This window comes from Lygodium microphyllum, chromosome 19 (assembly GCF_053477565.2).
Source record: "Lygodium microphyllum isolate KBCC chromosome 19, Lygodium_microphyllum_v1.1.10, whole genome shotgun sequence".
Lineage (NCBI taxonomy): Eukaryota > Viridiplantae > Streptophyta > Polypodiopsida > Schizaeales > Lygodiaceae > Lygodium > Lygodium microphyllum.
This window is the reverse complement of record NC_141153.1, coordinates 7,124,638-7,149,007: the sequence shown is the minus strand read 5'-3', so window position 1 is coordinate 7,149,007 and position 24,370 is coordinate 7,124,638. Positions and strand designations below refer to the sequence as shown.

At 42.3% G+C, this 24,370-nt stretch overlaps 1 protein-coding gene across 1 annotated transcript; it reads right to left on the bottom strand.

Moving 5' to 3' along the window:
- Positions 1-1,118: 1,118 nt before the first annotated feature.
- Positions 1,119-15,710, bottom strand: MK (mevalonate kinase). The gene is made up of 6 exons (XM_087701023.1): positions 15,493-15,710; positions 15,143-15,383; positions 14,746-15,005; positions 2,179-2,589; positions 1,630-1,771; positions 1,119-1,535 (listed from the first exon to the last, which is right to left on the bottom strand). The coding sequence occupies exons 1-5, from the start codon at positions 15,635-15,637 to the stop codon at positions 1,656-1,658; spliced, it is 1,173 nt and encodes a 390-aa protein (XP_087557149.1). The 5' UTR covers positions 15,638-15,710; the 3' UTR covers positions 1,119-1,535; positions 1,630-1,655.
- Positions 15,711-24,370: the final 8,660 nt, after the last annotated feature.

Genomic DNA, 24,370 nt, shown 5'->3' with positions numbered 1-24,370 from the left:
ACACACAGACACACAAACAAGCAATGCACGACCTCACTCACCCACACATGCACATGCACACACGCACATGCACATGCACACACACTATATAAAAGAGAGAGAGAGAGAGAGAGAGAGAGAGACACACACACACACACACACACACCCCTCTCGAATCATCCAAGATTGCAATACGTCATTCATGCGTGGGTAGAATGGAAGCCTATTGCATAATGGCCCAACATGCACTAATTTGATTTTGCTTTGGTAAAGAAAAGGTAAGTCCAAGCTCTATGGTGGTTCGATGTATGACCCAAGGTATAGCCAAATTGTACACATAAATACATTGCCACACTCACTAAATATCACCCCCTCATTGACGAGGGTCCTTTGTGTGTGTAGTGGGAGATTTGATTTTGCTTCGGTAAAAAAAGGTCGGTCTGAGCTGTGTGGTGGGGTATAGCAGTATCGATAATACACTACAAAAACGCGTACGGGTACAAAACTATAGGCCTAGGCCGGGTGGTCAAGTCACCATATTTGTGAAGTGTCTCGATGACATAAGCATTTTCACGCACGCAACTACGAGCCGGCCGTCCAGTCGGTATTTATGTGTAAGTTACAAGTGTTTCGCATCGGCCATCGGCACTTACTCTTTTTAGTCATTGTTTCCTTGATACCACGGCACACTATCCACCGTGGATTAACACCCTTCCGTAGTCTACTCATTGGACGTATTTTGCAATCGATGATTGGTTGCAATACTTGATGCTGTTCCAATGCCCTGGCAGCATGCAATTTCAACCGTACGTTGCCTTGTGCCAGGCAAAGCAATAACCTAAGTTTCGCAAACACAACATAGAATGCATTAACCAAATCCTTTTTGCATGTGTGAACATCCAATGACATCTTAGTGTTGCGTTAGACTAGCTATCCATTGTAGGCTCACAAAGTCTTAAACATCCAAATGATGTAAAGGCACAAATTCAGTGACACTTGACTGATGACGTTATGTAATACATAAGTTCAAGGTGATGCTAAAAACCAAGAATTCTAGAATTGATCTACGAACTGATACCATCTGCTTCACAGTTTTGCAAAATTTGGCTATCATTTTTGCTCCTATTATGGGATATAGCTGAGTCCAGAAAGATAAATATACACACTCCAATTTCTTGAACCGCAGCCAAATACTTCACATAAAGGCATTCCCTTGCCAGATATGCTCTTCAGTCAGTATAGTTCACAGATGTGGATAGAACCTGTTCAAGTAGATCTTCTGACTCTCAAACAGATGCCACAACCAGTAGCACAATAAATATTTAACTGGTTTTAGTTACTATCATACAAGGCTGGAATGGGTGACTTGAACGTAGCATCAATGTGAGGTGAACAATGTTTTGAGCCGATGGCTCTAGATCAGAATCAAATAATTCCTAAAGCAAACCTACACATTCTCTCTGAATGCGTATGCAACTTGAATGATCGAGTGTTAGCTACTGCTTGGCTGTTGATTGGAAACTTGAATGATAAAATGTTGTTGCTTATTGAAAAATCTGCATCATGATGATAAGATGAGCATGTTAGATACTGTATTGTCATCCCACATTCAAAATCGGTATGTAACCAAGATGGCAATGAGCAGCATACCATAAGAAGTCAACTAAAGTTGATCATCAACTCTCAACAGCATGCAATTGCACTCCTTGACACCCAATTATTGCTTCGAAGCAATCAAATCCCTGCTCTTGTAATTCCTTCTTCACTTTATCCACTGTTTTTGATGTCATTACTAGAGTCACTTGTGTCAAGGCAACAGACATACACAACAGCATTCTTTTATTCCCAGAGAGATGCAACCCGGAAGAGCATTGGAGCTTACTAACAAGTACCACAATTCCAGCCTTGTATGATAGTAACTAAAACGAGAGGGATATGTCCCTGGTTCAAGCAAAGAGTGTCATTGAACCAACGACACTCTTTGCTCCAATGTATCATACAAGGCTGGAATGGGTGACATTGGTTCAACGACACTCTTTGCTTGAACCACACATGCTTCACAGCCAGGAAAAAGTCAAAACTGAATCTAGTTGTATGTGATTCTGATACTAAACATCCACGGTGATCAACACTTCACATTAACATGCTTAAACCACGCAGTTATTTGCACTGGCTAGAACTCTATTTTGAAAAGGATACATTCAGGTATAATGGTCAAAACACATCCACCACCACCAGCACCAGTGAGTTTGGACCGCAGCTGATATTTTGATGTTATCTTGCAAATGCTGTCAATTGAGGAATGGCTTACTCCCATGCACTGTAATAAGCCTTGGTTCATCTCCACCAATTCTTCTAACTTGGCCTCATCTTCACTTCTGGCTGTTCCCTTGGTGACTGACTGAAGAATACTGACAACTTCCTCAACTATAGCATCAGTGGCCTCAAAAACAGCAGTCATAGCTTTTGGATGCCTCAGAGCACGCTCACCTACTCCAGCCACTAAAGCTTTTGTATTTCGGCCAACTTTGGTGTTTGTGATAAGCATCTTCAATGGAATGCTCTCATGTATGCGTGCCAAATCCCCACCCTTAAACTTTACAAAATAGCCTGTGTACAAGAATTACGAGAGGCAGCAAAGGATCACCAACTCAACTGTAAGAGCTTCTAACTTGAAAATCTTTGCAAAAACCAATCAAATAGATCTGCCCAAGCACAACTACATTAGCATACAGAACATATTGACAGAAACTATTGCTTGTCTTTTGATGTTTTGAGGTTTCATAGGTCTTATTTTCCCTGGTATTGGACAAATGTTTTAACACTTGTCCTAGAGAGACGGTCCTTGGCAAAGTATAGCAATGCAATAGCACAGATATAGCAACACCAAAATCAAAATAGGAGACTTCCTAGCCTCTTCTGGACCAATGAGGGCAGTCGACCGCAATGTTTGTAAGAGTCACAAATACAAAAGTGGACCTGACCAGTGAGTGAAAAACAACCTGCCCCCAATGAGGAGAGACGACCACAATAATTTGTGAGAATCACAGAGACATGTCACCCTAAACCTAAAGTCTAAAGGAGTCCCACTAGTTTCACGGTATCTCTCACCATTCCGCTCCTTCAGTCTAAGAGGGATGGATAGCTAAAGCATATTTCACAGTGGGGTTAATGCAGTTGCTGCAACATACTGTGTACAATCTCTACCAAGTATGGTTGGCTGGAAAGAACATACTTCTTTGTGCGGCAAGGCTATGCAAATGTATGAGTGGATGTACACAACCTTGTTTTTCATCACTTCACTCTAGTGGACTATCAGAGGTGACAAAAGCATGGAGAGCTTCAAGCAAGGGTAGAAATTGGAGGCAGGTGCACAAGCATTATAGATCATGAAGAGTTGTATTGATATTTCAGTAATGATAAAGGACTAGGCTTTGGGGTGGGCAAATCTCTTCACATCCAAGTCTAGGATCATTCTAACTCCACTGTTTGATTTTGGATTGTTTTTGTTGTCGAATTGTTATATTACCAAGTGCCGCAAGCTAAAGATCACTTCTCTTTAGTTCACCAAATGCTGTATTTGTGGTTCCTTTGCCAGGGCATCACCAACATCCTTAAGTGGATGATGGATTTCTGGTTATAATACTAAGTGCTTGCAAGTTCAAGATCGCTGCCCTTTGAAGAACCAAAGAATGTCTTCATAGTGCCCTCGTCGGAACATCACCAACTTCCGTAAGGGGGTGAGTCCACAATTGCTCAAGGTGCAACCACTTAAGCCATAAATTCAGCCAAGCAAGAAAGCATTCAAGGACTATTGATGGCACTAAGATGCTTCTAAAGAATTGGGATCGCTTGGACAAGACATTTCTTAGTATGCTGATGATGTACAGGAGGGATCAGAGTTTGGTACTCCAATACATGGGGATCAGATGGATGATGTTGCTTCAAAGTTAGGGAGCCTAGGAGGACTAAAGCACATGATCATGCTTTATTCCAAGCAAGACTATTTAGTGCAGTTGACAGTTTTACTTACCTCGCTAGTGCAATGGATACTTTTTCCCAGTCTATGAAGAATCCAAAGTTTCTTACATCATTGGATTTTTCAAAGCCTGCAAAGGGGAGACACAAGATACACCCATCTGGGAACCTAGTGTGGCTAGGAGAGAACCCACTAGATTTCGGTCTGCTGTTGGACAGCAGACCTAATCTAAGAGATTATTTATCCAAGGGTTCCCCTTATGGTGAACCTTTTACTGGATTTGTAAGGAAAGCCAATTTATGCATTCGTAAATACCATGAAATGGGGGATAATTATTATCTGCAGACAGTCAAACAGCCACTGCCTTTATTAAGAGATACCCAACAAACGTATGATGCTTGCATACAGCAGCTAATCTATTTTCTGATTATACTAGGGTATAGCAAAGAGCCCTAGAGCAGTTCGATAAGAAAAAGATATTTCCGATTAAATTCCAAGTGGATGGTGAAGTTTCAACCAAAGTAACTTCTCATGCGATTTATGTGCTTCCGTTTCGATGACTGGCAATTCTTTATGTATCCTCATCTCAAATTATTCTCTAGATTTCTTATCAATATGCAGTAATCATAACACTGTGTATAAGACCCATTTACCAAAAAATCCAATCCGGCATGTGTTATGCAGATGCCCTATTGAATCCATATTGTACAGGGAGACATCTCCTTTGCTATTCCAAAAATAGAATTGACTCGGCGTACGCTTTCTTTTGAGATAAAAAATCCACATACATTCTTCTTAAAATAGGATCAATTGTATAGCAATTTTCTTATCGGTAGTTTCACCAACGGGAAGTGGGAATTGGATGCTTAAAATTACGTGAATTGTTGATTGTATCATAAAGTCCTTTATGTCCAATTTGAAAATACATTACTTACGACCGGTACCGCAATTGGATTGACAGTGATGCCTTCCCCCGAAGCTTTGTTGCTGGTTGTAGGATTGTCATCCGCATGCGACATTCTTCGCTTGGAGGCCATCGTCCGCAAGTAGACTCAAGAGAAGATTCGAGATGGAAGAGCAAAAGAGAAGATGGTTAAATCGAGGATCGAGATAGAGGGAAATTATGCAGCCTGTCGGGATAACTCCTCTCTCTCTCTCTCTCTCTCTCTCTCTCTCTCTCTCAAGCTTTCTCTCACAATCTCTTGGAGGAAAATACTCTCTCTCTCCCTCTCTCTTGCAGCCTTTCGGGGTCTCCTTATGCTTCCTTGTGCCTCCCCATGCCTCATATTTATAATGAATTAGAGAGGAGGAGATAAGTCTGAGAACAAGAGTGGAGGGGCTCTTAGAAGACTCAGTGATCTGATGCTTAGATCATAAATCTGATGGTTGCATTGGCTCCAAAAGGGGGATAAAACTCCAAGACACTTGCTTAGAAAGCTCTTAGTTCACTCCTTCTTCTTTTCTCTGTTCGAAGTGTTGTCTACTGCCTGTAGATTGCGATCGCGGCGCACACGATTTTGCCAGTCACTTTTTTTTATTTCTCTTTTTATAAAATCTCCTAAACTAACTAAAACATCACTTGTCTTTTCTTTTAAATGACTTTTAGTTCTATCTTTTTAGGATAATATCTAAAATATAATAGTTTTTTTTCCAAGAATCTAATATTTTTGGACCATTCAAACTATACACATTAATACTAATGATTAATATGGCTCATAAGTCCCATTCACATTGTACTTTTCGTGAAGGGTGGCTACGGTCCTTATCAATCCGAGAAAAATGTCAGATTTATGACTCTCGATTCTTTTAAATATACTTTTAATTGAATGAAAATTATTAGCTATTAATGCTAGTCAGTTTTTACCTTAGTTAGTCTTTAGTTAGTAATCTTACTAACTTATTAATTGACTGACTGACTTTCGAACTAACCAACTAACTTTTATTAAGCGAAAATATTACAGCTATTGGGGTAGAGACCAAAGAGCATGTTAACTCTAAGTCAAAATATGGTCGTAAGGGCAACTTGGCCTATTTGCAATTAGGACCCTAGTTGAGTCGAGTTAAATCTTAGCCTCACTCATCATGTAGGATTTCATTTACCAAACGGGCCCTTGCAATTAAGCTTAGCACTTCACATGCGCATCTTAAATCTGCCTTTTTAGATGCATCCCTATTATGTTGATGATACGATGCAAGATCCCCATTCATGAAAATTCCTTCTAGTGCATTTATGCCATTCATAAGGCGTGACCTAAGTATTTAAATGCGAGTGTACATGAGTTCATTGTAAATGCGAGATAATTCACTCCAATGGTCTACAGGATGCAATTGGCCTATACGGAGTATTTATGTACACCGGCAATCTATGATGCATTTGCAAAAGTTCGAACCTAACACTTCGCTTAATTACTGCAACAACCCATAGATGCTTAATCTATTCGCGGCAATTCATGGTTATTAAGCCTTTTCAACTATCTTTCTAGTTATACAAGTTACGCGATGCGAAGTATAACTTCTTTCTAACGATGTCCATACTTAAATGTTCGATTTCAAGTACTAGACTCAATAGCGGTACTTGATTTTGGAGAGTCGAATTAGCGTTTACGCTTGATAACCCGTTCGTATTGGTGGTGGCATCTTTGCCCGATCCTCCTTCCGTAGTCGCCGCTTTTCCAGTTTCTTGGGAGAGTTTACGCTTTGGGACCATTTCGAAGTCTAGAATGTGTCCTTCACTCCTCTCAGATGACTCCTTGGTGCCGAAGTTCCCTACGCCTTGTCTTGACTTCCGCGATCTCCTTGTCAACTAGAAGCAATCGATGGAGAGGTTACGAGGACTCACAATGGGGAGAGAGGATACTCGAGCCTTCGTCTAAGAAAGGAATTGTCCTTGGATCTCCTCTCTCTCTCTCTCTCTCTCTCTCTCTCAAGCTTAGCAACAAGGGAGGGGGGGTAAAGAAAAATGATATGCTACTGCTCAAGGAGGGGGAAAAAAAAGAAGAGAGTTATCCTCCCTTCGCTTTGGGTTTGGGGGGGGGGGGGAGAGGCATTGTGATGAGGAGGCCTCGGCCATTGTGATCATCATCGTCTCGACCTAACAAGAAGGGATAGTGGGGAGGGGATGAAGATGGCACACGTGTGCCCCTCCCCCCATCGTTTTGCTGTACCTCGGCAGCTCCACCTCTGTCACATCATCCCCCAGTCCCAGTGCCAGCACCCACTGTAGCTCCTCATCACCTAATAGTAACAGCACCCCCCGTCGATGTGTAGTTTAACTCCCTTTCCCTCCACCAACTGACGGCATTGACAGGGGGGCATAATAAAACAATTTCGTTTTTATTTTCGAAAAAAAAAAAGGGGGGGTGGGTTTTGGTAGCTATACCATGCTGTTGCTACCGATTGCACCTATATAGGGAGTAGTAGTGACTCAAAGCCCTGCCTTGTTTCCACTCTACGTGTGATTCCCTATACCCAGTGGTGAACCCTCTTATGTGCGGCGTCACGAGGGTATAGTCCTGGGATGTGTCTATGTTGTCCCGCTTTTTGGATTGAATAATACAAGAGTATACCTTGAGCTCATATATCGTGTTACCTTTCTGCGCCGTGTTGAGTGCGTAACGAGTGCAGGTTTATCACACTTGGTATCAGAGCAACTCTTGCTCGGAGTGAAGGAGTGATCACGGAAGCAGGAGGAAAGATCCAGTGCCCTGAAGAGATCAAAGTCGTAACGACCCACAGCGCAACGCCCCGCGTCGTGTCGCCCCACGTCACATCGCCCCACGTCGCGACGCCCCCCGACGCGTCGCCCCGGCGTGACGCCCCACCCTCGACATCCCACCGTCTGAAGACATGACGTGGCTTCCCCACGGCACAACCCACACTACCACAGGCGAAACGCGGCTTCCCCGCGTCAACACCACCACCACCCACATGGAGGACGAAAGGGAGAACGTCACCCTCCCAACACTGGAGGAGAGGAAGAAGAGTAGGGGGCAAGAATGGAGAGTGGCCCAAGAGGAGAAGGTGGCCGGACTAGAAAAACAATTAGATGGTATGTCAGGCATGCTGGAGTCAATATGGAGGAACATGCAGATGAAGGAAGAGGAGGAAGAAAGGAGAAAGAAACTAGAAGTGGAGCAGGGCTATAGAGAATGGGTGATACAACAACAAGAAGAGGAGAAAAGACACAAAATGCAAGAGAAGATAGATAGAATGGGTAGAGAAGAGACATCTAGGAGGGCGCAAGATACGAGGAAAGAGAAGGAGAAAGTAGTAGAGTTAGGCAGCAAAAAGAAAGACAAGAAGAAAGAGAAGAAACACCACCGTAAAGAGAAGAAAGATAGTGATACTTCAGAAGACGACTATGGAAAATTCAAGATGCCCCAACCAGCCAAATACAAGGGAGAGAGAGATGGGTTGGTTCTAAAGAAATGGATCGTAGAGGTAGACAGATACTTGAAGTATTCACGCATAATAGAAGACAGGAAGGCGGAGGTGGCAACCATTTACTTGGAAGACGCTGCCAATTGGTACCTGCTGGAGCAAGAGCAGGGCCACACCATCTTTTCATGGAAAGAACTGTAGGAAGAATTGAAGGACTACTTCATTCCAAAGATGGAAAAGTTCAAAGTGAGAGATGAATGGAGGAACCTCAAGCAAACACAGGGAAAGATGAAAGAGTATGTCAACAAGTATAGGCAAATCATGTTACAGCTACCAAACATGGATACAGACACTAAACTACATGGATTTTTGTTTGGGATGCAAGAATGGGCTAGAAGAGATGTGGAGAGACAGGAACCAACAAGCTTAGCAAAGGCCATGAGAATGGCCGAACCTGGAAGACAAAAGAACAGCACAAGGGAATCAAAATAGGTTCAACAACAATTTCAGCAACACCGTCAACAACAACTCGTGGAACCAGAGGCCCAATGCTCCTAGAGGGGCATTCACAGATACAAGGAGCCAAAACACCACAACCACCACGGCCGTATCACAAACCGCATTAGTACCAAGAGGAGCAGCAAGAAGATGGGGAAACAATCACTACAGGCCAACCCCTAGCACATCATATGGGCCCGCAGGATCAAATACATCATGGTGGAGACCCCCAAGCCCTTCCACCGGCATCAGATGCTTCAAATGCGAGGGTCCACACTACCAAAACAGATGCCCAATAGAAGATACAGCATCATCAAGTGGATCAAGGGTGAATGCAACTTGTGCATATGGAGGAGAAGAACTACAACCACCGTGTATCCAGGAAATTCCAAATGGGAGTCAAGAAAGCATGGACCACCCAAGGGTAGGGTCAGTTAGTGCCCGACCCCAATGCATGGCAGCCAGGGTAGCGACAGTCCACCATCTATACATCAAAGGCCGAGTGGGCGAAGGAAACCAACCTATCATGGTGCACACAGGAGCAACACACAACTTCATGACACCAGGGTGTGCAGCAAAACATGGATTGAAACTATCAAAGGCTCCAGAAGGATTAACAGTAACATTCGCACAAGGAGAAGCCAAGGAAGTAAAACAAGTCTTTGCAGTCCAAGTGGAAGCCGACAAGTGGAAAGCGAAACTCAACTTCTTAGTAATCCCCATGGATGATTTTGAAGTGATATTGGGCTTAGAATTCTATGACAAGTATGTCATTGCAATGTTTGGTAAAGGTGTGAATGAAATGATGCTAGATATGTAAGGAGAAGGCATCAGAGTGCCATGTGAAAGAATGCAGCTACCTAGCAGGACCCCAATCAAGGTGCAAATGAAGGAGAATAAGCCAGGAGTATCATGCCAAACAGTAAAACCAACCAAAGGGCCAAACCCAAAAAGCACCGGTCCAAGGGACCGTTATCAAGCCACGTATCATGACATGCAGTGCAAAGCAAGTCGAAAAATCAATCAAGCAAGGAGATATGGTCTATCTATGTATGATCCGACCAATTGAAGAAGAAGAAAATGGCAAGAAACCCAAACAACAGAATAGGAACACAGAGGTGGCAGAAATACTTGAAGAATTCAAAGATATAATGCCAGCCGAGCTACCCAAGGGTCTACCACCCAAGCGAGATGTGGATCACAAAATTGAGCTGATTCCAGGGTCTGCCCCACCGGCCCGAGCTCCCTATCACATGAACCACACTGAGCTCATGGAATTGAAGAAGCAACTACATGAACTAGAAGAACAAGAATTCATCCGCCCTAGCAAATCCCCCTTTGGTGCCCCACTGTTGTTTGTGAAAAAGAAGGATGGGGGACTTTGACTCTGTGTAGATTATAGGGCTCTTAACAAAATCACCATAAAAAACAAATACCCTGTGCCCCTAGTGGAAGACCTCTTAGATAGACTGCACGGGACCAAGTACTTCAGTCGGATTGATCTTAGATCAGGATACCACCAAATCCGCATAGCCGAATAAGATATCCCAAAAACAGCCTTCCGTACCCGATATGGTAGTTTTGAGTGGTTAGTCTTAGGGTTCGGCCTAAGCAATGGGCCAGGCACATTTTGTGGCCTCATGGATGGAATTTTTAGACCGGAGATAGATATCTTTGTCATTATCTACATAGATGACCTCCTAGTCTACAACAAGACCTTAGAAGAGCACAAGCAGCACTTACGCCGAGTTTTTGAGAAACTACAGCAGCATCAGTTATACGCCAAGCCGGAAAAATGTGAGTTCGCAATGAAAGAATTGGAGTTCTTAGGCTTTATTGTAGGAGCAGATGGAATCAAAGTGGATCCTAAGAAAGTGGAAACTGTCCAAAGATGGCCTGTACTGAAAACTGTAAGAGAAGTGCAGGAGTTCCTCGGCTTCACAGTATTTTGTCAGAGGTTCATCAAAGATTATAGCCTCATCACTGCCCCCCTCTCCCACCTCACCAAAGAAGATCACTCCTTTACATGGGGAAACGCGCAACAGGAAGCTTTTGAGCAGATGAAGAAGTGCATGAGCCAAACTCCCATCCTAAGGGTACCGAATTTCACCAAACCCTTTGAAATCTCTACAGATGCATCTGACTACGGCATAGGGGGTGTACTGGTCCAAGAGGGTCACCCCATTGCGTATGAGTCAAAGAAATTTACCGATGCTGAAACAAGGTGGAGCACACATGAGAAGAAAATGTTGGCAGTCATCCACTGCCTTAGAAAATGGAAGCACTATGTTCAAGACAAGCATACAATAGTCTTCACCGACAATATCTCCCTCAAATACTTTCAATCCCAACCCAAGTTATCAGCAAAGCAAGCTCGCTGGCTAGACTTCCTAGCCGAATTCGACCTGGAGATTAAGCACAAGCCCGGCTCTACTAACAAGATAGCAGATGCCTTGAGCCGAAAAGCTGACCTGAAAGCTGTCAGTGTGGTCAGCAGCAACTTCATAGAACTTGTCAAAGAGGCCCTAGAACAAGATCAAGAAATGCACAAAATAATCAAAGATGTGGAAGCAGAGAAGACACCACATGGAATGTACACCTTAGAAGAGGGTATTCTATTTTTAGACAAGAGATTATATATCCCCAACAATGTGGAATTAAAGAAACTCATCATGCATGAGATACACGACGGCAAGATTGGAGGCCACAAAGGGCAAAGCAAAACCTTGGAGACCCTTAGGAAGCAGTTTTTTTGGCCGAATATGAAGGAAGAAGTGATAGACTACATCAAAACTTGCCCCACTTACCAAATGGTCAAAGCACCAAGATCAAGACCAGCCGGACTACTACAACCATTACCAGTACCTAACCGCCCATGGGATGTCATCAGCATGGACTTCATTGTGGAACTACCTGAGTCCCATGGGTACACAATCATCTTTGTAGTGGTGGACTATTTCTCCAAACAGGCTCACTTCATCCCGGCCAAACCACCACTGAATGCCAAGGAGGTAGCACGCCTCTTCTTCACACATGTATTCAAACTACATGGCTTATCACTAGCCATTCTATCAGATAGAGATGGAAGATTCATGAGCGACATGTGGAAGGAACTTTTCAAGACTCTGGAAACACAACTGAGATTTTCATCATTCTTCCACCCGGAGACAGATGGACAGACAGAACGAGTCAACCAAGGCATCGAAGATTATCTCCGCAGCTATGCCCAAGTGGACCAGAAAGATTGAGCCTTGTACCTTGATGTCTTGGAATTCCACTATAATAGCTCCATCCACTCGGCAACGGGATACACTCCCTTTGAGTTAGCCACAAGAAAAGAAGTCATTACACCACTGGCCTTAGCATTAGGAGCGGCCAAAGCGGAGGATCAAGATGCAGAAGAATTCTTGAAGAAATGGAGAGATCGCAATGCAGGAGCTAAGCAAAGCCTCGAGCAAAGCAAGATAACCATGATAGAGCAAGCAAACAAGAAGAGAAAGGCTGTACTATTCGCCAAAGGAGACATGGTCCTAGTGAGCTCTAAGAATATGTCACTTCCCAAAAACATAACCCCCAAGTTCAATCACCGCTACTATGGATCCTACCGAATCACTCAAGTGTTGAACGAAGTCACCTACAAGCTGGACCTGCCAGACAGTGTTTGTGTTCATAATGCATTTCATGCTCGTCTTCTGCGCAGGTTCTATCCCGACAACCAATGGGGACGGCGCGTACCAATGCTCCATTCCAATGGTCCCTTCGAAGTAGAAGCACTCCTCCGACGCCGGGAACAAAGAGACTTCCCCGAATACCTCACCAAGTGGCGCGGGCGTCCACTCAAGGAGGCCACTTGGATCTCGGAAGCGAAGGCCCGTGAACGCAGAAAGGATGCCTTCGCCCTTTGGCTCGAGGAGAACCCCCCTACTCCTTCTACCGACCCTTGAGCCGCCCCAGCACTCCAACAAAATAATGCGGTTCTCAATCATAGACCCCAAATGTGCCTCCACTCCTCAAATGTAATCGAGTCGAGGATGGACTCGCATGGTAGCAATCATCACACATAACTCCATCAAACAAAAAGCCCCCAACGTCTTAGTGCGGCAGACACTGGCCAGTCTGATAGTATAGACTGTGTTAAGACCCCGCGGTCCCCTTAGACCGGCAAACACTGACCAACTTACTAGGAAAAGCTGCGTTAAGACCCCGGATGAGTCAAATAACAAACGCTACCCTTACATTGCTGAGGTCAGCAATCCAGTAAGTGGAGGTGAGTGTAAGGGCTTTGTAGCTATACCATGCCGTTGCTACCGATTGCACCTATATAGGGAGTAGTTGTGACTCAAAGCCCTACCTTGTTTCCACTCTACGTGTGATTCCCTATACCCAGTGGTGAACCCTCTTATGTGCGACGTCACGAGGGTGTAGTCCTAGGATGTGTCTATGTTGTCCCGCTTTTTGGATTGAATAATACAAGAGTACACCTTTCTGAGCTCATATATCGTGTTACCTTTCTGTGCCGTGTTGAGTGCATAACGAGTGCAGGTTTATCACGGGGGGGGGAGGGGTCCCTCATAGCGGCTGCAGAATACTACATCAGCGATGGAATATTACACATATCTACTAACAATACCCCCGTTTCATTTGTACATATCATGTATATAGCCCCTCGGCTCATTTGGGTTCTTATTTCCTAAAGTGTTGTTGCAAGGGGATATTGTGAATTTACGTCGTTCTCCATGTAGGAGGCCTTTTGCAAGGTTGCCCATCTCTAAGCCCCTTTCTTCAACCTTGGGCACTATATCTCATCTACCAAATTTACATGACCACTTGGTCCCCTCGCCAACCTAATTTCAACCTACACTCTACAAAGAGGGCTCCCCATTATGAATGCATTCAAGCTCAATCTTCATCTTGAGCTTCTACCCTCCTATATTAGTGTTTTCTCCCCTCTTTGTGATGCATCCCTCTACATTGTGACATCTCTATCTCCATCATGTCTATCATGAATATGAATGGAAGTATTGTGTATGTATTCAAGCAATTAGAAATGTTTTTGTAGCTTACATGTGCCTTCCAGTGACCAGCATTTCCACACCCTAGCAGCCTTGTCCATTTTGTTGTCCGTTCCCAAACAAAGCATCATTGTGCCCATTGCCCTACACCATGGCTGCAATTGTCCATTCATTGCCCATTCCCAAAAAAAGCACCATTGTGTGTATTGCCCCTAGTGTTAACCAATCAAGACCAATTCCTTTCAATTGGCCAAATCTCTAAACTTATATTAATGGGCCAGACCCTAAATGTGATATAAATTCTAGTGATTAATGGCCTTCACCCCAATACAGCTGAACATTTCAAGGTTTCTATCTTTGCTCTTGCTTTTGCTTTAAAAATCACTATGGATGTCTATCTCCCATGGGACTATACAACATTTAAGATTCTTTGCAACATTTGCAAAAGCCAAAGACCTTCCATTTCTTCAGCTCCTCCATTTTTTTACATACAATGTCAAGCATTACCATGCTGTTACTTTCCTTGAGAAAACAACAACACTTTGCATTTTGATTTATTTTTTTACTGCCAGACTAAAGAAGCCAATAAATTCAAGATGGGGGGAACAAGCCACATACCCACCATTCCATGCAGTCCTCACTTATCTTTAAAATTACAAAGCATAGCCATTAAAATCTTCAAGTAGACCCCCAATGACAGATGTTGACTAAACTATGAAGGCGTCACTCCTAACTGTCTACTAGATTCATGTTTATGCTACACTTCGTTAGCACACCTCGAATCCACTGCAATCATACCATGACTATCAAGCCACCATCAACACCTAGCTGTAGAACAATTCCTCAGAAAGCATGAAGAGCATGAACATTAGGCCTAATTTAAAGTTGCTATGTTACCAAATGTGCTGACTGTGTTGTCAATGCCCGATGGTCGACCATGAATAATCTTCTCCCCTTCAAAGGCCCATTCGTTTATCAATTTTAAATGCTCCTCCTCCAGTTTGACGGATGTGTTATCTTCCTTGCAACAACCTGGGCCTAACTTTTTGGCCAGTGCAAGAAAAGCTGCTGCTAGTGACACACAGTAAGATGCAGACGAGCCTAAACCAGATCCAAGTGGCAGTTCTGACGTGATTGTTACAGTTGCCGGCTGCATTCTGCTCATGATAGTGACTCAGAAAAGCGAGAACTTCTTTCATAACGAGCTCACAACTTGCCAACCACAGTTTACTGGACTTCCTAATGATCAAGAACTAGCAAAAATACAGAACGTGTTTTCAAGGTATGCTCTTACCCAATGATGCAAGTGTATAGGTATAAAAATGCTGTGATTCCAGCTGCAACTCCAACCTTCGCTTCCGGCAAGGGCCTGCGATCGACCAGATCTTGAAACTTGGCAATGATGTTGTTGGATGCTGAAGGTGGAGATAGAATATCAGGACTCAAAAGTCCTGCGACCTCTTGGATGTCTCGCAGAAGCCATCTCAAATGCAGATTCAAGTCAGACAAGTGAAGGCAAATCGACTCATCGCTATCTGTGAAACCAGGGTTAGGTCGTTAGGTTAGGCTTCTTAGACTGACTCATGGATGTGTCTCGAATGAACGAGGAAGTGATTAATTGTCAGGAAAGCGAGCAGAATACACCTGGGTAAGTAGATAGCTTGACGCTGCAGCGAGTGTACAGGCCTAGCGATGCAGCCACAGCAGCAAAACCATGGACAACAGCATGCTCGCCAGAAAGGATGACTTTGCCTGGCGCGCTGGCCTGGACTTCCATGACCCCGTGCATGGATGTAAGCTGAAATCGCGACCTTCCTACTGAGTGTTTTTGGTACCTTTCTTGAGAGTCTTCGTATAAGTAACCAACTGCTTTTATGAATGTTGACTAATTCACGCCCACCACCAACGCTACGATCTACTTTTGCTAGCTTCTTTGTAGTTGTACCTCCAACTTCAAAGAATCTTTGAAAACCGAACCCAACCATATGACAAGTGATTTAAAATCCACCAAGACCACAAGAGTCCATAAACTTCCACATGGTGTAATGTGAGTTGTTGTTGCATGCACACATCATTGACCCGCTCTACTCCCCTTGTTACATGTAGTTCATGTGCATAGTATTGACCTGTGATGCAACTTGCTAGTGAGAGAGAGAAAGACTCACAGAGAGAGAGAGAGAGAGAGTATAGAACGAAGATTATGAAAACACCAAGAACGAGATCAAGACATCATCCTCCGATGAATATTTGGTCGACACATACAATGGTCTACATTTGGTAAGCAGGGTGCCCCACTTCAAGGGCTGACTCCATTTTCTAAATGTTAGACCCAAAATGGTCACACTTGCCACTCTAAGGTTGGGCATAGCCTACACGAAACCCCACCCACCTAGCTTGGAAAGTTAAAAATATGTGTTCAAATGATTGAAAAATATGTGTTCAAATGATTGAAAAGTAGTGTATGGCCCATTGGTTTAGCCCATGGCCTACCAATTTGCTAGCAAAGCAGTCCAAACCCCTATGAATCCATGATCTTTTAGGTGAATAGGGTGTTGTTATTATGCACCTCATGCATGGAGATTCAATGTTGGATGGGGAATGTTACCCATCAAACTTCGTTTGCGGCCCTTAAAATGTGAAATTCGTTAAATTTTGCCTAATTGAGTAGAGTATTTGTATTTATGCACGTAGGGCATGGAGATTGGATGCTAGGTGAGGCATGTTGTGCATCCAACTGCATTTGCAACCCTTAAAATCCAAATCTAATAGAATTTTGCAGGATCATGTCCCCCTCTTTTCTTCCTGGCAATGTGTAACCTCCCAAAATCTACATAGCCTTCACTAGGTTGTCAACAACCACTCCCGTTATGACACAAGTACATTTACATGCACATGCAATTACTTTATGGCCTTGAATGTACTTTGTCCAAGTTGTGGACCTAACTAATTCAAGGTGTGAGGAGGAGAGAGCATGAAACTTGTTTGTGAATGGGCGAAGGCCATGAGGCTTCACTTCAATATAGTAACTTACCAAGCACCCTTATTTTTTTGAGATTTGTTGAAGTTCCTTCACTCTTGCAACTCCCATGAATCTAACTGTGGTAAGCATCAAAGGTTTTGTTTGGTGCACAAGTGAGTTTCACTTGGATGTGTTATCATAGTGATTTTAAGCAACACACCCTATGTGCTATCAATTATATTTGGTAAGACAAACTAGAGTAAATAGAGTACCTCCCTTTGAATTTTGTGTATTGGTATGGCCAATTGGTATATTTATGGGTCACCATGCCTTATGCTTCTTCTTTTTTATAAAGTGCTTTGATGATGTATTATTTGAGAATAAATACATACTTCAAAATAAGATGGACAAGTGTAAGCCACAATCTCTATTTGCTTCCGAGCATATTCATAAAGGCTACTTTAAACACATGTTCCCTTAAACTCAAAACTCTTACAAGGCTAAGACTTCCTCTTTGGATGTCTTCACAACCTCAGCTCTAGGGATACCCTTTTCTTTTTTCATGAGTACCTCATTCCTATTCATCCAAGTTTTTAATCACCACTACCCTTATTAAGTTCCAAACTTTAAAATTTTCTTCATCAATCTTCCCTATATCTCCTAAGAGCACTCCATGCATATTGATTGCTTAATTGAGACTAGCTCTTCTAACCCTATCCTTAATGCTATTCCAAATCCATAGGGCTTCCTTGTAGTGCCAAAAAAGATGTATCATTGATTCAAAGTGAACAACTCAAAATCTACATTATGGGCTCAATCTCTTGTACTTGGCAATATTGTCCTTGGTTGGTAGCTTTTTTTATATCACCTTCCACAATACCAGGTTCAACTATCTACTTGGAGTGTCATGCCATGTTGAAACAAGTGCTCACAATGAAACAAAAGCAACTTACCTCAATCTCTTATCCCAAGTGCCCACAAGAGTTTGTGGATAGCTGCCTTTCAAGCATTGTAAACATTTACAACTATCTCTTTTTTGGGCCACTGAAGGTTGCTTCTTTTTTTGAGTTTGCCTCTATGATTGACAAGGCACTTTAATACTCCAATAGGGAAAATGTTCGCTCCATCTAACTAGCTCTCTTTCTTCTTATACATTATTGCCTCTAACCAATTAGCTTTTGAAAGGTACAACCCAAGTGGAAAGCACGCAAGAGGAAGCAAGAGCAAAACAAGAGCTATGGCAAATGGAGTAAGAGAGAGAGAGAGAGAGAGAGAGAGCATATGTGGAAACTCCAATAGTCACAATGTGTGACCAGCCTTCTCTTATTCAAATGTCACTAAAAGAATAAAGAATGAAGTGATAGTGATGGGCGTCCACCACCTTACAGTGTACAAGTGTGCAAGTATTGTTAGTGTAATATATACATGGGCAATTAAGCACATGCGCCTTTACCCCCAATGACCGCCCACTTAAAGGCAAATGTGTCCTAGTGAGGAGAAAACAAGAAAAAAAGTGACAAAGTACAAATGTACATAAAGTACAATAGGATGAGAAAATGTCTCATCTCATCCAATGCCTATCAACTTCCTAAGAAAGGCAACACACTCCGCTGAGAGACTTTTATTGAGTAGACCTACAAGATTTTGGTTAATGGAGATATTGATAAATTCAATGGACTTGTCCTCAAAATGACCTCTTGGATAAAGTGCTAACACACCTCAATGTGCTTTGTCTTTACATGGAAGACTGGATTCTTGGCCAATTGAATAGTTCTCATAGAATTCAAATGCAATGTAGGGACCACATCGGTAATACCAAGGTCTACGACTAGATAGCCTTAACCAGAGAGCCTTCTTGGAAGCCTCAATGGCTATAGTATACTCTACCTCTGTGTAGTAGATAGGGTTGTATTATTCTACACCTTGGACGTTCAAGAAATAGCACCTCAAGCAAAGGTGAAGATATAGCCAGAGGTGGCAGTCTACATGTCTTACATAATTAGAGTCAATGTACCCCACAACTCATGTATCCTGGCCATCATAACACATGCACATATCTACAGTGCCCTTAAGGTACCTCATGATACCTTTCACAGTATCCTGATGCTACCTGATAGGTGTAGCCATATGGCAAGCCACAACTCCCACTACAAATGCTATGTCAAGACGAGTGGTTATCATAGCATAGATAAAACTACCTACTACAAATGCATAAAGAATCTTGGCCATCTCAGCCTTCTACTCATTCAACTGTGGATAATCAGCTTGAGTAACCTGCACATGACAAGGTAAAGAACAACCAATAGGCTTAACATCCTACATATGAAACCGCTCAAGGACCTTCTCGATGTACTCCTTCTACGACACAAAATAGACTATGAAGCATATACATCTTGTCTAACATCAAGGTCTTGGACCACTAGAGCATCAACTTCTATAGGCTGTCTAGTTAGCTATATAGTAATAGTAGGCTCCTTCTAAAATATCACCCTACATACCTCGACTACTTGCTCAGGTTGCTTATGCATTTTCTCCTCATGGAAAATAACATCATGGCTGTGGATGATCTTCTGAACTTGTGTATCCCATAAGTGATAGGCCATCTCACCTGCATCCCCATAACCAAGAAATATGCATCCACAGACTTAGGATCCATCTTATTACACTTGTTTTTGGGAACATGGCAAAAAGCCTTACAAACCAAGGACGCGCAAATGAGTATATAGCCCAAACTATACCTCCTCTACAACCCAATAATCAAGAGCATTGCATGGGCATCAATTAATCAAATGTACAGCAGTAGTAACTTCCTTAATCCAAAAGTGCTATGGTAAGCCTACCTAGCTAAGCATACTACAAACTCACCATTGAATCATCCTATTCATGTGCTCAGCCATACCATTCTGGGGTGGGATGTATGGAGTTGTCAACCGATACTTAATACCATTCTTGGGTGGGATGTATGGGGCTGTCAAACCGATACTTAATATCCCTCTTATCACAAAATTGCTCAAAGGATTTAGAGATGTACTCTCCCCTATTGTCAAAATGTAGGCATTTTAGCATATACCTAGATTGGTTCTCAACAAAAGCAAGCCAATGCTAAAATGTGGACAAGACTTCTAATTTCTACTTTATGGGGTTTTCCCAAACCTCATGCAAGTAATCATCAATAAAAGTAATGAAATACTTTGCACCACCTAACAACTTGTAGGGCATAAGCTCATAAACACCACAATGAACAAGAGCCAAAGGCTTGCCCATGCATGTAATATCAAACTTCTGATGTGAGTCACAAGTCTAACTACTATAAAGACAATGATCACAAGAATCAAAACACTTATGGTCGAGGAACAGAAGATATTGCAAACATGTAAGCATTATCATTCCCTTTAATGGCATGTTCCCAAGGAAACAATGCCATAATGATACATGTAATACGGTAGCCACTACCAAAACATGGTCGTTAGACCTAGATATAAGTAAGAAACAAAGAGTGCAAGAATTAGTACCTCATGCCAATACAAGATTCCCATGGATAAGCTTCCATGAGGAATCACCAAAGGATGTAACATAACATGCATCATCCAACTGCTAAGCTTTTGGTCAAAGCTAGAACATGGCATATATCATGTAAAGTAAACATATTGCCTAAAGGAACTACATCTGGACATCTCCAATACCGATAATATCCAAAGCCAAGTCATTACCTAATTTGACATATTCTTTCATGCTGCGATAAGAGTGGAACCACTCTTACTGAGGGGTGATGTGACATGCCCGCTCTAAGACATCCTCAATGACATGATTTAGTGGTCCATCGAGATGATTTTCTGCGTGATGCTACTCGGTACTCTTTCGAATAATGTGAGGTTTGTTGCTTAGACTCTCTGAGTCCACTTCGCAAAGAAAGGTCTTAGCCGTTCCCATGAGAATCGACTTGAATTTGAGTTCTAAGTAAACTAAGATCACCTATTAGATTAACTAGCATCAGTCTTCAAGCATTTACTTGTGCTAGATTTAGTGGTCCATCGAGATGATTTTCTAGGCAATGTTGCTCAATACTCTTTCAAATAATGTGAGACTTGTTGCCTAGACTCTCACGATTCCACTTCACAAGGGAAGGTCTTGGCCGTTCCTATGAGAATTGACATGAATTTTAACTTCTAAGTAAGTTAAGGTCACCCATCAGATGAACTAGCATTGGTCTTCGAGCGTTTGCTTGTGCTAGATTGCTCAAAGAATTGAAGCTAACTTGTGTCACACTTGGCTCAAGGAGAGTGAGAAATGAGGGGGAGTATGCATACGTCGACTTCTTTGCCCGTAGAGCAAAGTCTCACTCCGTTCTCCTAAAATGATACAGATTCAAGGTGCTAATTGATTCTATATGGTCAAAGTTTCCTATATTATATGCATCAAAAATGTAAAGAAGCTCTCAACGTACCGCGTCTACCCATTTGCAAGATGGATTCGTCAGGGATCCCGTCGACTCACTTTTCTCGAGGGGTTTATTTTAGTTACATAATTATCCTAACAGAATTATGTTTAATATGCAAATACATTTTCCTTAATTATCTATTAAGGATTGGTTTCTTATGGTAAATTATGTCACAAACATAAAGAAAATGTCAAATAATCCTTTGAAAGTAGTTGCAAAACAATGTATTTACCCCACATCTTCTCCAAGGTACAGCCAACTTGGTATTTTGTCCCGTAATTTGAGACTCAAGTCCATTATTAGGCACATAATTCACCAATCTGCCCTTATTTAGCATTAGGGCCTTCTAGGAAGTCCATCTTGGGTCATGCAGGGGTTGGCCAATCCTTAACAGACCCAAGGGATTTACGGCAAGAGCCTCCTGGCACCCTTGTCACCTCCTAGCCTAGCATCCTCCCTATGGAGAGACCTCTAGCATCTGAGGTTAGTCGTAACCTCCAGTGCAATCAAACAACCCCTTGGTGAGGGCTTTTGCCACTAACCTTGGGGGAGGTTTAGTGCATAACTACATAGCTGCCATATAAGAGGGCACAGGAGCTTTTATGCAAACATAATCAAGTAATCAACTTATTAACAACACCTAGGAAAACATTTCTTTTCTATACTATCAATACAAACTGTCACTTGGATATTCCATAGAGTCAACCAGCCAAAACGTATCCTTGACTAGCAAAACCATAATTTGTTCAAAATAATAAGTCTTATCGTAAAACTAATTCATTATCCTTTAAACACTTTGTTGAGCAATTACAATCACAGAAACTTCCTCATTAATTAAACCATATTATTCAAGCAATTTGTACTACTAATTCTACTAGTCAAATCTCACGCCATTTTATAACATTACAAACTTCCCTTTGATTGATGCAATAAGTGATAGGCATAATCCCTTCCCAAACATATCACAAAGAGCAATCCCTTCCAATTTTTCCAAGAGAGTCATTAGTCTTATAATTCCCTTCTAGAGACACTATAACTTGAGAATGCTCACGTAATTTGAGTGCATGGGTAGAAGCTACTCGTAATCCAAGTTCCAATATTAGTTAAGCTAAGGAGTAGTTTGGTTCTTTCCAGACATTCTAGTTTATTTAAAACTACATTGATGAAGATCACATTTATAGGGTTCAAAATGCACAACTTCTAGGATTGACCTTTGTCTCTAATTTGACATTAATAATCACAAGCTTTCCTTTAAATGATTTAACAATTTATTATGCCCAATCCTTGCATTATTCTATCGAGTAGCTAAAATTCTCTATAGTATGAACAACTTAGATACTACGTAGTTTAGCGAGTTAGATGTATTAGCCGAAGCAACTTATGGATCTGCACATGAAGGAGAATGTGACTATGTTTGCTCACTTGAGCCAGTTCCATGCTATACTCTTAATGAGTCATGGGATGTATTCTGCATTGCATTATGTGCCTCTACTACTACCTTGAAATTATCTGATGTTGAGAGTGCTCTTCTGCAGGAAGAGGTTAACCATAAGAATTTGGATGCCTCTTAATGAGTCATGGGATGTATTCCACATTGCATTATGTGCCTCTACTACTACCTTGAAATTATCTGATGTTGAGAGTGCTCTTCTGTAGGAAGAGGTTAACCATAAGAATTTGGATGCCTCTTGTGTGTCGCATGCTATGACAGTTAGAGGTAGGAATGATGGATATGGAAAGCATGGCAGTGGCAGTGGACATGGACGGGATTCTCAGAAATCTTGGTCCAAGTCTTGTGGGAAGTCATGTAGCAAATCCCGTGGCAGGAATGAAGATGTTACTTGTCACCATTGTGGGAAAAAGAGCCATATTAGGTCACAATGCCATGAACTGCGCAATGAAAGGCGCAAAGATAAGGGGAAATACAAAGTGCATGATAAGTCTTCTTATTGCAGCATAGTGCCTACAAAGTCCAGTGTTAAAATTGAAGAGATCAATGTTATGCAGCCTGAGGATGTTGATGATGATTATATCCTTGCAGCTTCTTCTAGTGCTTCACAGATGACAGAGATACACTCTATGTATGCACAGTGTTGGATCTTGGACTCAGGTGCATCCTTTCATGTAACACCTTGCCGAGAGTGGTTTCATTTATACCGTACTGTTTCGGGTTCTGCGCACTTGGGTGATGACAGGTCTCTTGATATTGTGGGCATTGGTGATGTTAGGCTGCAATTTCCTTCTGGCAGCAGTTTTGTTATGCATGATGTACGTCATGTACCTGCTTTGACACGCAGTCTCATGTTAGCTGGACAGCTTGATGACACAGGTTATCATGTATCTTTTGAAGACTCTGCATGGAAGATCACTAATGGTGGCAGACTTGTGATTGCGAGAGGTGCCAAGGCTGGCAGCCTCTATCCCTTGATTGTATTCTCTTCTTCCCTTGATCATGTTTTGTCTATGGGTTCTATCCCACATGTATCTCTTTGGCATGCCCGTTTGGGCCATATGTCTTTGAAGGGAATGAAAATGCTTTCTGATTTGCAGTACTTACCGCCCCTTGATTATGCATGTTTTGATTCATGTGAGCATTGTCTTTATGGCAGGCAGACTAGGCCTACTCATAAGAAGTCTGGTAGGCCACGCATGAGCGATCCCTTGGCATTGGTACATTCGGATGTTTGTGGGCCCATGCCTATTAGTCTATGGGTGGTGCAAAGTATTTTGTTACTTTCATAGATGATTTTTCATTGAAAGTTTGGGCTTATCCCATTAAGTTGAAATCCGATGTCTTGGCTGTGTTTCAGAGATGGCTTGCATTGGTTGAGTCTCAAGGCATCATAGTTATAATCCTAATGATTGTTGTTTGCACTAACTACGCATAACTCCAAAATTCCAATGAACTAATAGTTCGTGATATTAATAAGACTTTAATGCAAGATCAATTGGTGTATCCTTGATGTATGTGTCATATAATCTTTCCCATGCATGCACCGTCTACGCGCATAATCCTTAAGTGACCTTTATGTTCTTTATGCCACGTATGACTTCGTCGCGTAGCACAGGGATGCAAAGTATTTGAGTACATGGGTTTGTGCAAACCTCAATGCACCATATGCATA